General features: G+C 37.0%; 1 protein-coding gene across 3 annotated transcripts in view; it reads left to right on the top strand.

The window, feature by feature from the left end:
* The window catches only part of PMS1 (PMS1 homolog 1, mismatch repair system component), a 98,752-nt gene that overhangs the window by 63,874 nt on the left and 20,062 nt on the right, over positions 1–14,816 (top strand). For 2 of the 3 annotated variants that reach the window (XM_082657918.1, XM_082657919.1), the window contains 4 exons: positions 514–630; positions 7,605–7,727; positions 8,278–8,421; positions 8,573–9,465. In XM_082657918.1, the coding sequence (XP_082514044.1) occupies positions 514–630; positions 7,605–7,727; positions 8,278–8,421; positions 8,573–9,465 (1,277 nt within the window). The remainder of the gene's footprint in view (positions 1–513; positions 631–7,604; positions 7,728–8,277; positions 8,422–8,572; positions 9,466–14,816) is intronic. The other variant, XM_082657920.1, reaches the window with a different exon arrangement.

Genomic DNA, 14,816 nt, shown 5'->3' with positions numbered 1-14,816 from the left:
ATTTTAAAAAGCATGCATTATCCTAAATTTTTATACCAGTTTGACTATTTACAGAAATCTTAGAGCATAGGTGTCTGTCTTCAATAAAACAGTAATACTTTACTTGGAGTAGCGATTTAATTTAAATATACTCTGAAGTATATACTCTGAAGTTTAGGATTAGAAGAGGGGAGAGAATTAATATTTAATGAAACTGTTTTATGCCAGACACTGCCTATGTGTTTGCCTACATCATATATTTTCATCTTCCAACAACTCAGGGAGATAATTATTCTTAGTCATGTTACAGAGAGAAGAAAATTGAGGTTAAGGGGAATTAAAATAGATTCTACACTGCAGCATATATAGCTACTAAAATTTGGAAATGGAGTTCTGTCAGACATACATATCTTATAAATGATGCAGAAAATATAAGCTAGGGATGAATGCTAAATATAGCAATAATTTATATAAGTACTTGAGTTTACTAAATCCAAATTGTGTCAAAAGTTGTCTGTGTTATTTTGTCCCTAGGCAATTATTTGGCAGAAAACTAGAGTATCAGATCATAAAATGGCTCTCATGTCTGTTCTGGGGACTGCTGTTATGGGCAACATGGAACCCTTTCAGTACCACTCTGAAGAATCTCAGGTATACAACAAAAATGTTCTTTAATAATTCTAATTTACCAATGAAACTGTTAAATTATTTCCTTTTTGTGGGGTTGGGGTTGCAAGAAGTTTTTCTTTTAAAATTTTAACGAAGTATGTGTATAAGGTACAAAAAGAAAATATGCACAGAGCTCATATTAAACCTCTCTTCCCAGCCCTGCTTCCTGTTTTTATCTTTTCTGTTTATTGTTTAATTTTAAGTATCGTGGCTACATTAATTTTTTAAGTGATTTTCAATTTAGAATCTTCATCTGTTTACTTTCTACAATGAAAGAAAAGAAGTTGAGCTCTCTTACCTTTGTTTTCCCTTTTCCATCCTAGATGTATGTATTCCAGCTTTATTTTCTTGATCTGTCAGCTTCAGACAGTCTTCTTCAGTCCCAATAATATTGGATGAGGTTATTAACACTCCCAATCTTACTTCTACCTGCTCTTCTCCCTCTCAGTCATGTCAGCTCCACTTTCATGTTATATAGCTTAATAACCTGTTTTCTTATGTAACCATCTTTTGTTTGTTGGAAGAATTTTAATTATGTAATCATCTTTTATTTGAAGATTCATTCTAAAAGTTGAAAGCTTATATGGAGTATATATTACTATGACTTCTCTGTTCTCCTTTTCTTTTTTATAATTTGTTGCAATCTCTTTTCTGCTACTAGTTCCCCTCCTATCCTTTTTTGCAGTATTGAGTTCTTAATAATCATCTTATTGGAGTCTTGGATGGGAGCTTGTGCTCAATTAATGTGTTAAGAGTTCTCTCTCCTGAGGAACAATTCAGGCCACCCTTAGTGGCCATGATCTGACATGGGTTCTATTTTTCAGAGCTCTCTAAATAGTTGTTTAATAGTTTAGGCACTAGTGCCACCTTGGACTGGTCATGGTGGCTGACTTGGGATAATAAGGGTACTGTCTAAATTCCCCTGGGTTCCCTGTGGCTTCCTGGAACTTTGTTGCCTATGCTGATAACCCAGGAAGCTTGTGACAGGAGATCCAGACATGATATCTGTGGTGTTGTGCTTTAGAGATTCTACCTGTCATAGTTTGGTCTGAAGACCAGCAGCATTGGCATTACTTGGAAGCTTGTTAGGGTACTGTCTAATAAGGGTAATAAGGGTAATAAGGGTAATTTTAATAAGGGTACTGTCTAAATTCCCCTGGGTTCTGTCTAAATTCCCCTGGGTTCCCTGTGGCTTCCTGGAACTTTGGGATAATAAGGGTACTGTCTAAATTCCCCTGGGTTCCCTGTGGCTTCCTGGAACTTTGTTGCCTATGCTGGTAACCCAGGAAGCTTGTGACAGGAGATCCAGACATGATATCTGTGGTGTTGTGCTTTAGAGATTCTACCTGTCATAGTTTGGTCTGAAGACCAGCAGCATTGGCATTACTTGGAAGCTTGTTAGGTGAAGAATCTCAGGCCTCATCCCAGACATACTGAATGAGAATCTGCACTTTTTTTTTTTTTTTTTTTGAGGTACACGGGCCTCTCACTGTTGTGGCCTCTCCCGCTGCGGAGCACAGGCTCCGGACGCGCAGGCTCAGTGGCCATGGCTCACGGGCCCAGCTGCTCCGCGGCATGTGGGATCTTCCCGGACGGGGGCACGAACCCATGTCCCCTGCATTGGCAGGCGGACTCTCAACCACTGCACCACCAGGGAAGCCCAAGAATCTGCATTTTAATGCGGTCTCCGAGTGCATATTCAAGTAGGAAAAGCACTGATTTAGACCTTGGTTAGTTATGATTCCATGTGTGATTGGAACATGAGTCATTCCTGCAGTTTGGATTTCTTTTCTTTGATCTGTATTGAGATATGTTGCCAGATCTGTGCATGTCCATTGATTTTTTTCAATAAATTTATTTCATTATTTTATTTTTATTTTATCTGGCTGCATTGGGTCTTTGTTGCTGCGTGCGGGCTTTCTCTAGTTGTGGCGAGCGGGGGCTACTCTTCCTTGCGGTGCACGGGCTTCTCGTTGCCGTGGCTTCTCGTTGTGGAGCACGGGCTCTAGGCGTGGGGCTTCAGTAGTTGTGGCATGTGGGCTCAGTAGTTGTGGCTCACGGGCTCTAGAGCGCAGGCTCAGTAGCTGTGGCTCACGGGCTTAGTTGCTCCGTGGCATGTGGGATCTGCCTGGACCAGGGCTTGAACCCATGTCCCCTGCATTGGCAGGCGGATTCTTAACCACTGCACCACCAGTGAGCCCCATGTCCATTGATTTTTAAATTTTATCTTGAGTAGAATTGTACAAGGGCTGCTGGTAATCTTTGACAGATACCAAAACTTTGCTGCACCTTCACGTGGTTATTCTTGCATGGGGGAATGAGGGTACTTGGAAACTATGTGTTGCTGAGTAGTACCACTTCGGTGGGCTGTCAGAAGGACAGACTTTTGAGTGTCTCCCTGGTGAGAATGATCATCTAACCAAATCTCTCTTTTGTTCATGCACTGTGTGTCTAAATGGATATTGTATTTATGTTGCCACCAGCTACCCATCACTATTCCATGCTTTCTGGGCTTTCAGAGTTTCCTTGACCCATTCTCATTCCTAGCCAAAATCAATCTTAAGTTGTTTACCAACTGCTAATGGTTGCCCCTCTCACCTCACTTTTGTCCTCATTACATACATTCAAGTTGTGAAACTTGGCCACCAAGGCCCTTCACGGGACTGGGGTGGCAGATGCATAAGTCATTGGGAACCTTGGGTGCAGAAAATCTTCATAATATCTGTTTCTGTAATGTTGAGGGTCCCTTTCTTATCTATATAGCAACTCCATATGGGAAGAATCTCCTAATTATGGATGGTGATCCCAGCTGCACCACTGCTGTGGTGGCATTTCTTATGGAGTTTCCCAGTGTGGCTTTGTTGGTTTGATGGAACTCCTCAAGTTGGTTTTTTTGTTTGTTTGTTTGTTTTGACATCTATCTTCTCTTTGATAGCTCTGCATCAATCCATGCTAAGTTCTGGGTGAATTCCTCAGTGCTGCCTGATTTTTATTCCCAAAACAATATCTACTTTTCTGTTCTTTCTTCTAAACTTGATTTATAGCTACCAGTTTTGATTTCTTTATCTTCTGGGTTTTTTTTTTTAATAATAATGGTTTTTTATTTACTCTTTTGAAAGCATGGTACACATACTAATTTCAGTCATTTTCATATTGCTCTATCATTTTTATTCCTGAGAGAATATTCTCTCATTCTCTGCCATTTTATATGCTTTGAAATTTTAATTTACAAAATCACTTTGAATGCAGATTTATTGTTTTGTTTTTCCCTCCCACTTTCCCCTCCCTTCCCGTAGTTTGGCAGATACCACTGCTCTCCCAGCTCCAATTCAAAACTAGGTATTAATATTAGTAGTTCATGCCTTTCATCCTGACAATATTTTGCAGACCCTTTTTCCTAGCTGACTTGGCTTAACTTTATTTTTGGTTTTGGAGTTGTCTCTGTTCTTTCTGGTGATCCTTGCAAGCAGCTCCAAACAGTGGTCACAGCATTTTTTAAACATTTGTGGGTGTGGGAGGAGAAATTTGCCCATTTCAAAGGGAAAGACTGATTTAAATCCCCTAACTATATGTGTTTTCTGTCCTTATTTCCATACCAGAATTGAATTTCCAATTGACCAGCTGGTTTCTTTTTTTCTTTTTAATTGATATACAGTTGACATATTAGTTTCAAGTGTACAATGTTATGATTTGTTATATGTATATACATTGTGAGGTGGTCACCACAGTAAGTCTAGTTACATCCATAATCACACATCGTTACAATTTTTTTTCTGATACAGCTGGTTTCTGATCATAGAGCACATAAGGGCTTTTGATTTCAGCCATCACTCCCTGTTATGTTTAGCATTCATAACATCTTTATGTTTGTAGTTCCTTTGTCTTATTTTTAAACGGTTAGGTCTTTAAAAATTTTTGTAAGAATTTATTTTATCTATCACTGCTATGTATTCGCAGTTGGGATGGAGAGAAGGGAATTATTAATAAGTTGTGAATTTATTCCACTATCCTGATCAGAAGTACTTAAATTTTTACTTTAGAAACATAAATCCCATAGGGTTCTAGAGGTTTACCGAAAGAGGAGAACGTCAAGGTTACTTCAGCAGAATCGGGGCAGAGAAGAAGAGATGGGTTTGAGAAACTGGGTAGGGGGCAGGGCTGTTTATCATGGTAAAGGAATACAGGAGGAGCTAGTTGGACAGCAGGGTAGAAGTGAGCTTAAATATTTTATCGAGTTTTGAATGTGGTGAGATTGAGAAGATTTGTGTGACAGCTAGTTAAAGATAGTAAGCATTTGGGGATGAAAGAAATAAAGGTTCTACATCTGTATCTTAGCGTCACTGGTGTATGTGTATAGATGGGAATGAAATTACTCAGGGAGAGTAGAGAGCAAGAAAAAAGGATCTGATGATGAAACTCAAGGGGACCATCATCATTATAGACTGTAAGCAAAGAGAGAGAAACCAGCAAACCATACTAAAGAGGAAGTGTCAGAGAGGAAACAGAAAGAGAAGGCTGAAGCAGTGTCATGCTTCCCAAAGTAGAGAGTTGTCATTGGTATCAGGGTCTGTAGAGAGTCAGGTAAGGGTAGAACTAAGTGTCCATTGGAGTTGGTCACTGAGGTAGAAGCCAGATTATAGAATATTGGAGATGAAGGGAAGGAGAGAGGGGTCCATAGCTGAAGGACAATCAGGGGAGAATTATTTGTTTATATTTTGCCTTTGATTTTTGTTTTGCTATTTAGTTAATAGTTGGGTATAGAATCTTACAAGGTCTGTCTAATTTTTTATTTTGTTGCACTGATTTGTCCTCTTACAGACATTTTTCTTCACTCGAACTAGATGGATTTTCACTTTTTTTTTTTTTTTTTTTTTTTTGTGGTATGCGGGCCTCTCACTGTTGTGGCCTCTCCCGTTGCGGGGCACCGGCTCCGGACGCACAGGCCCAGCGGCCATGGCTCACGGGCCCAGCCGCTCCATGGCATGTGGGATCTTCCCGGACCGGGACACGAACCCGTGTCCCCTGCATCGGCAGGCGGACTTTCAACCACTGCACCACCAGGGAAGCCAGGATTTTCACTTCTTATAGCATTTTATAAGACTTTGCCATTTGATTTTACTATTCCATATAACTTACAGCTTGTTAGTTCTTAAGGTTGTCTTAAGCCATTTTTAAAGCTCCATATTTGGAAGTAATATTATTTATTCAGTGGCCAGCCAAGATGGTGTGGAAGGAAAACACTAGCAATATTACCAATTTTTTCTTCATTTTAATCTTCATTCTTCCCTATTCTGGGTATTTTTTTTCCATCAACAAGCCCAATAAGTCTTTCAGAAGCTAAACAGGCTCTCCCTGATGCTCAGCAAGTGCTTTAAGAAGGGTCTTATGTTACTTGGTAAATTATACAACCATTTATAAGTCTTGTTAAGTTTTACAGTTAAGTATTTTCATTTTATAATGGATTATCTAGGTTTATTTATTAACTTTTTTTAATTGGCACAGTTTGGCACTGTGATGGTAATGCGCTTAGTGTTCTAAAATTGGTACTGCATCTCCTTAAGCACTTATTTCCAAGGGCAGGGATAGCTGTAGACATAGGTGGCAGCCTGCAGGATACGTTGCCTCATGGTTTCTGCTTAACTAAAAATAGCACCCCCACTGACACTCTTGCTTTTCTAAACCTAAGCTGAAATTTTCCCATTATTACTGTTTCTTAACAGGTTAATAAAACAGCTGATGCCGGTTGTTTCAGATAAGAGATTATTATAGGCCTGTATTTTGAATAATTTGACCAAGATCACACTAGTAGTAGAGCTAGGATTTAAATCATGTCAGTCTGGCTCTATCCGGTATTCCTAACAATCCTCTGTATTATCTTTAAAAGTAAAAGTAGGAGCATTTTCCTTGCCTTCTGTTCCCTAAATCAATCAATCTTCTCGCTGGTATTTTTTCTAGGATTCTTCTTTATTTTCTCCCTCTTCAAACATTTGTAAAGTAGTTCTCTAAACAAAAATGAAGATAAAGTACAACGCTGCAATGTATCAAAGAGTAAAAGATTTTTTTATTTTCCCTCAGTAATGAAAACCCAGTCAGATTGACTTCATAGCATACTCAGAATAAAGATAGAAACAGCCACTTCTTTACAGAAAACGGTTGCTGAAAAGAAAAGGATAAAGAGCCAGAGGAAAGTCACAATATGAGGAAAGAAATTTTTAGAAGACAGAAAGAAGATCAGGTTGAGCAAAGAGCAGTATTTATGCTGTATGTCCTATGACAATAAGACATATGGCCGTTGGTGAAACTCTCATGAATGCCAGTTTTTCCTTAAAATAGAATTGCAAAAAGGGAGAGTCAGAGGCTGAGAACACCAATTTAACACGCTTCAGTAATTTATTTAAGGTTAATGCTCATGACATGGTTATCAGGAAATATATGGCTCTTTAGACCTTAAGATCGAAATCCATTTGTTTGTTAATTTTTTTATACCTTTTAAAAAATATATACAGTGTTATTTAGGCTTTTTAATTTTTTTTACTTTATTATTTTTTTTCATTTTTTTAATTTTTGGCTGTGTTGGGTCTTCATTGCTGCGTGCGGGCTTTCTCTAGTTGGGGCAAGTGGGGGCTACTCTTCATTGTGGTGCGCGGGCTTCTCACTGTGGTGGTTTCTCTTGTTGCAGAGCACGGGCTCTAGGTGTGCGGGCTTCAGTAGCTGTGACACGCAGGCTCAGTAGTTGTGGCGCACGGGCTTAGTTGCTCTGCAGCATGTGGAATCTTCCCGGACCAGGGCTCGAACCTGTGTCCCCTGCATTGGCAGGCGGATTCTTAACCACTGAGCCACCAGGGAAGTCTCAATTTTTTTATACCTCTTAATGTATTGTATATAGCCAGACCCATGGAATCACATTTATCATTGACATTGCATATCAATTCTGTAATTATTTATTACAATTATAGATTTATCTAAGTGGATTTCTTCCAAAGCATGATGCAGACCACTCTTTCACAAGTCTTTCGACCCCAGAAAGGAGTTTCATCTTTATAAACAGTCGACCAGTACACCAAAAAGATATATTAAAGGTAATCTTTTTAAGAAAAGGTATCACTTGGATCAGAAATAAAAACTCTGTCACTTGTCAGCTTCTTATAAGGACTACTTCTAAGAATTTGTTCCAAAATAAGGAAAAGGAAAAATAGATACAATATCATTTATTAAGCATTGTGCTAGGTACCTTACATATGACTCTTCACAACAGTTCTGCGGTGAATTATTATCCTTATTTATAGTGAAGAGACTGAAATGTTTGTGACTATCTTAGACCACATAACGAGGAAGTAACACAATTTGGATTTGAACCCAGGACTTTCAAAACATCCATGACGCTATGATCTTTTAACCATGAAGCCAGTTGCATTGGATATTTGTACTTCTTAATGAATGCTTGTGCTTTATGTAAGTTCAAAGCCTCTAAATGAGCATTACTATTTAGATACTACTTTTCCTAATAAGCAGTTACATCCACTCAGTTTCTCAGTTAAATATGCTTCTTTTGGTGGTATTTTAAAGATGGCAATACTATCTTTTTTTATGTCTTTTTTTTTTGTCTTTCACTATTACATGTATTTCTAGCTAATCCGACATTATTACAATCTGAAATGCCTAAAGGAATCTACTCGCTTGTATCCCATTTTCTTTCTGAAAATTGATGTTCCTACAGCTGATGTAGATGTGAATTTAACACCAGATAAAAGTCAAGTATTATTACAGAATAAGGTAATCTTTTTCAGATTTTTTTTGTATTTATGCTATTTACAAATTTATGCAGTCCTAACCATTTTCATATGAAAAAGATATGCTTGTTTCTGTAGATTTTTTAATATTATTTTCATAATTTCCTCTAACATTTGTTAATTTGTATTTTTAGGAATCTGTGTTGATTGCTCTTGAAAATCTGATGACAACTTATTATGGATCACTAACTAGTACAAATTCTTATGAAAGTAATAAAACAGATGTTTCCTCAGATGACATGGTTGTTAGTAAAACAACAGAAACAGATGTGCTTTTTACTACGATGGAAACATCTGGAAATAATTATCCAAATGTTGATACTTCAGCCATTCCTTTCCAGAATGATGTGCATAATGATAAATCCGGGCAAAACACTAATTATTGTTTGAATCATCATATGCATATTGGTGACCATTGTGATGATCATTTTAATAGTGAAAATTCTAGCATTGATAAGAACAGTGGGAATACATTTCAGGAGATTCCAATGAATAATTTATCATGTGAGGACACCCAAAAGGAATATAGTGAAGTTTGTTTTGTAGGTTCTGTTAAGCAAGCCCAATCAGAAAATGGCAGTAAAGGCCATATAGATGAGAGTGGGGAGAATGAGGAAGAAGCAGTTCCTGAGAAGTCTTTGGAAATTTGTGTAGATGACTGGAGCAAGGGAAATGTACTTAAAGATTCAAGAGGAGAAAACATTGAACCTGTGAAAATTTTAGTACCTCAAGAGAGTTTAGCATGTAAAGTAAGTAATAATAATAACCACCCAAGTCCTGAACAGAAGAATTTGAATGAAAGTTCCTATAACAAAAAATCAAATGTGGTAGATAACAAATCTGGACAGCTTACAGCTTATGATTTAATTAGCAATCGAGTAATCAAGAAACCCATGTCAGCAAGTGCCCTTTTTGTTCAAGATCATCGTGCTCAGTTTCTCACAGACAATTCCAAGACCAGTTTGGAAGATGCAACAGTACAAATTGAAGAACTGTGGAAGACATTGAGTGAAGAGGAAAAACTGAAGTAAGTTTCCAGAGCTTTCATGGGACCTGAATGTTCAGATATTTCCATTCTATATGACTCACTGAGTTAAAAAAAATTTTTTTTAACTTATTTATGGAAAAGCAGAATGGAAAACGGCTTTTGGCGTGACTAGAGTACCTTTTTTGGCATTACTTTTTTGCTAATTTAGAGGTTTTTATGGGATTTTGTTTGTTTGTTTTTTATTTTGGTACAAGCCTTAACTACTTTCTGATTTAAGTTTGTAGTTAAAGGTTTTCCATTCTTAACTAAAAACTACCATTTTCTTCTATTTCTTTTTTATTTTTACGTTAATCTTCCTATGACAGGACTTTTTCTTTTTTAAACTTTTGCATTAGAACAGTGGTGTTTTTAAGATCTTGACTATTCCCTTTTTAAATTGGTCTCTAAAATATGTAACACAATACAAAAAATTGTAACATTGTTGCAGATTTAATTTAATGATGTTAATACTGTTCCTATTCAGTATAACTCAAGGCTTTCTTATAAAATCTTTTATTTATTGACAACTTATAAACTATGGTGGGTTTTTGGGGCTAGGTAAATAGGTGGTTTGATCTCTTTGATTAAAATAACTACATATTATTTGCCATTTTTAGATCAGATGATCTGAATAAATATTCCCAAAAAATATGAGGGGTATTTCTAATTGACTTAGGGCACTTGCTGTAAACACAAAATATTATGTTTTGAGTGATTTAGCTCACAAGAAAATGAAAGAGTGCAATTATACTTCCAGTCACATATTATTACCTGAGGCAGTGGTCCCTACCTAACCTTTTTGGCACCAGGGACCAGTTTCGTGGCAGACAATTTTTCCACTGGTGGGGGCCGGTGGGGATGGTTCAGGCAGTCACGCGAGTGATGGGGAGTGGCAGATGAAGCTTCGCTCGCTTGCCTGCTGCTCACCTCCTGCTGTGCGGCCCAGTTACTAACAGGCCGTGGACCGATACCGGTCCGTGTCCCGGGGTTTGAGGACCCCTGACCTAAGGCATCGCAATACTATGTCAAACATCTGGAAAAAATTTTAAATGTAACCTGTCATCCAGAGTTTATATTTGGTGATAAACTACATGGATACTTGACCAATTTTTTTTTTCATTTTTTCATTAGCTTTTCAATCTTATAAAGACACTGTTAATTTAAAGTAATAAAGACCACTATTAACACACCAATAGGCAAAACCTCCACAAGTTAACTTTTTTTTTAAGTGGGGATGGTGGTTGTGTTTTGTTCTTTAATATATATCTGTAAAAGATAAATATACTCTTATTTTAAACAGAGCCATAATACAAATTGTTACCACTTTCTAAAACATGAATTCCTTAATCTTCATTGTTCAAATTTCTAATTATTTCATAAATGTCAAATTTTTTAAAAGTTTATTTGAATTAAGATGCAAATGAGGTTCACACATTGTTAATTATCTTTTGTCTTACATAAATGACACATTCAGTTTAAAGGTGAGAGCACTTGAGTTTTAATACAGTAAGCCCTCAGAAGTTGAATTGCATTGACCAGGGAGGTGATGAATTGAGAGCTGTCTGAGAAAATTAAAAAAAGCATAGATGTTCCCAGTTCTCATGGAAGTATTGACATTGGAACAGCTCAAGGTAGCTGTTCCCTTGCAGCCTCACAATAGCAGGTATTACTCCAGTTTCCTTTCAAGGAATGTCGGCATTGTTTCTCCTTGCAGGCCCCAAGGTGTTAAGGTACAAGGGTTATGGTTAATAGGTCTCATCTAAAAATTTGTTAATCATCAGGCAGTATTCTGGAATTCAGAATTTTCTCTATTGCCATAAGGTATACAAAAGAGGCATTGTTGGTCAAGAGCAGGCCTCTGAAGCTACACCTGCGTTCTAACCTCACTTCCTCTCTTTGATAGCTTTTTGTAAAAATGTGTGGACAGTATATCCCGGATTGTTGTGAAAATTAAATAAGATATATTGTGTGTTATGATACAAGATAAATGACTAGCACATAGTAAATAATTGTTCATGATGTTAATCAGAGTTTTTAATCTGTGAAAAGGAAATTTCTCTATTGTGATAGATATTATTTTTCATTTGCTTATTCAAGGTTAAATTTAATTTGGAGCCCAGAAATAGAAACCTGTGAAGAAAATATAGGTATCTTGGGATCAGAGAGCTTACTGTATGTCACAAAAAGCTCTATTAGAATCTTCCAGAGCCAGGGATCTGTGAATCAAAATCATGATTAGTGAAAAGGTAGAGTAAATATGTTATAACACAAGAATCACACTAACTACCATTTCTCTTCTGATCTTTATCTTAGAATTCTTTCCATGGTCTTAAATTCTACAAGGAGTGTGAAGGGATATGAGAGTAGACTCCTGTTCTACAGATAATCAGTCTTTCCAGCCATTCTTCCTTTTCTTCCCCTTTTTTCTCTTCTTGTTTCCTGTTTTTTTTCCATCCCCTTCCTTCCCTTTTTTCTTTCCTCCCTTGCTTCCTTCCCTTCCCTTCCCTTCTCTTTCCCTTCCTTGTTTCTTTCAGTTAGGAACTATTTACTGAGGCCATTCTGTGTACAAGGCCCTAAGTACTCTAGCTAGTCATTTCAGATACAGTGATAAATTATAAATAAAAGATACTTTTACTACTCATAAAAGTGCAGTCTAGTGAGGAAGACACTATTAAACAAATAGTAATCATAGAATATGAAGAGTTTTTAAATAAAAGGAACACAGAAGAGTTATGAAAACAGTTAGCAGTTGGGCTTAATCATATTTATGGGACAGGAAATGCTTCCCTGAGTAGAAATTAATCAAAATGGTGTAGGGAATTTTCTTTGTAGAAGGAACAGCATGTAAGAATGCCCAGAAACTAGAAGGAAAATAGTTATTGAGGAACTGGAAGATGCCCTTTTTATGACAGGAATGGATCATGGGGGAGTGTGATAAAGAAAGATGGGGTAGGCTGGTCAGATCATGGAAGGTTCAAACAGTTTTGAATAAGACATTGGATCCGGGTTTTCTACCGAGAGCTTAGGATTGACTTTGCAATAGAGGGTATCTACATTTTAAAATTTTTCCTTTCTGGATTTTTTTTCCCCCTTGCTTTCTTCTCCTTTCCTCTAGTGGATTAGAAACCACTGTGTCCTCCCACTGGGTTCTCAGTCAATTGATGTGAACTTGAACTTTCATTTGTAGTAGCTATGAACATATTTCTACTTAAAATAACTTAGAACAGTACTGTACTTGGGATATTATTGAAAAATGGTAAGTAAACTTTATAATTACATGTAATCTTGAGACACAGAAACATTTGAATTGATTACTGATAAATCAGAATTAATATTTTTTGTTCAAGTTACTAAATCCCTTAATGATATAAAGTTGAGGATAACAGCTGTTTTTACTTAACATTTACTTAATATTCCTTTGGACATAACTTTTTATATTTCCCAAGGAACTAATTAAATTGACTTCTTGAATAAATCAAAAGATTAGTACCATATGTGAAAATTTGCACATCATAATTAATTACAAATGGTAACCTTCATCTTGAACTCATTTTCCACCGTAGGAGGAAATCTTGAGTTTGAATGTCTAAGAGCTAAAAATACTTATTTATAGTACTTATTGAAGGTAAACTGTATTGAAAATTTTGTGTTTTATAATCCAGAACTCCAGATTCTAAGCGGAAATGGGAGAAAAATAACGTAAAAAATTATGAATGTGGCCTGGTCAGTAACCAAAAGAGGCATTTTTCATTCATCTAGTTCACAGTGAAATAAAGGCTGTTTTACATTCTCCTCCAGCTAACATTTCTTTATTTAACAAACATATGCTGAGTACAAATTACATAACGTGCTTGTTTCTTGTGTTTTAGTCTCACTTTTAACATTTAATTCCATTCTCCCAATAGTATCATTTTTATTTCCTAGTACATAACTACTCAAATTTCTCCTTAAAAATGTATATATGTTATCTACAATAGAACTCAAACAGTTTCTTAAGATTAGAAATAACACTTTCTAGTCTCAATTTTAAAACTGCATTTAAAGAACGTTTTATCAAGGTTGCTCAAATAATTACCAACGTTTAGTCAATTGTGTGCCCCGTTCATTATAAGATAGGTGTTTATTGATAGAAAATAATGATAACGAACATTTATTATCATTTACTATGTGCCAAGCACTATTCTAAGTACTTAAAACTCATTTTAAAGATAATGCTGCCCAACTCCAGCCTAGGTGTGGAGAATTGGAAACTCTGAGGGTAGGACCCAGGCATCTCAATTTTTTAGAAAAGGGTTGATATAACCACTATACCAGACTGCTGTCTTTGGCCCCAGGAGTTTCATTTTACTTCTGTTATTGTTAACCAAAAAGAAAAGACCTCAACTTTTTACCCAGTATAATTTTTTTTTTAATAAATCTATTTATTTATTTTTTGCTGCGTTGGGTGTTTGTTGCTACATGTGGGCTTTCTCTAGTTGCGGTGAGTGGGGGCTACTCTTCATTGCAGTGCGCGGGCTTCTCGTTGCGGTGGCTTCTCGTTGCGGTGGCGTCTCGTTGCAGAGCACGGGCTCTAGGTGCACGGGCTTTAGTAGTTGTGGCACGTGGGCTTAGTTGCTCCGAGGTGTGTGGGATCTTCCCAGACCAGGGCTCGAACCCGTGTCCCCTGCACTGGCAGGCGGATCCTTAACCACTGTGCCACCAGGGAAGCCCTTACCCAGTATAATTTTAAAAGGTCCATTACCTTGTTTGAAATTGAATTAAATTAGGTGGTTTGGATGTGTTCAGTTTATTTGAATTTATTTTTTTATTGTTGACTCTAAAATGAGAAATAAATAGTAACAAAAAAATTAACATTTAGCTATGAAACCATTACAAATTTAATCATATAATTTTTATTTTGAGTGTTATTATTATAGTGACCTTAACTTTACTAGTATATAATTATTAAATGTATGTAAGTTTTCTTTTGTTGTGCTCAGGGAATTGCTTCTTCTATGTTGATGATATAGCGCATATTTAAGGAGCTCTTCACATCTAAAATTGACTTTTTTTTTTTTTTTTTGCGGTACGTGGGCCTCTCACTGTTGTGGCCTCTCCTGTTGCAGAGCACAGGCTGTGGACGCACAGGCTCAGCGGCCATGGCTCACGGGCCTAGCTGCTCCGTGGCATGTGGGATCTTCCTGGACCGGGGCACGAACCCGTGTCCCCTGCATCAGCAGGCGGGCTCTCAACCACTGCGCCACCAGGGAAGCCCTGACTCCTTATTTTATTGTTTAATTATTTCCTTTTTTTTTTTTTTTTTTTAGTTGCCTGTACCTTAAAGGTTTTTTAAATTGGGTAAAGTTTAGCTG

Source organism: Grampus griseus (assembly GCF_964374135.1).
Source record: "Grampus griseus genome assembly, chromosome: 7".
Classification (NCBI taxonomy): domain Eukaryota; kingdom Metazoa; phylum Chordata; class Mammalia; order Artiodactyla; family Delphinidae; genus Grampus; species Grampus griseus.
Note: the sequence above shows the minus strand (reverse complement) of the source record. Positions and strands in the feature narration are given on the sequence as shown.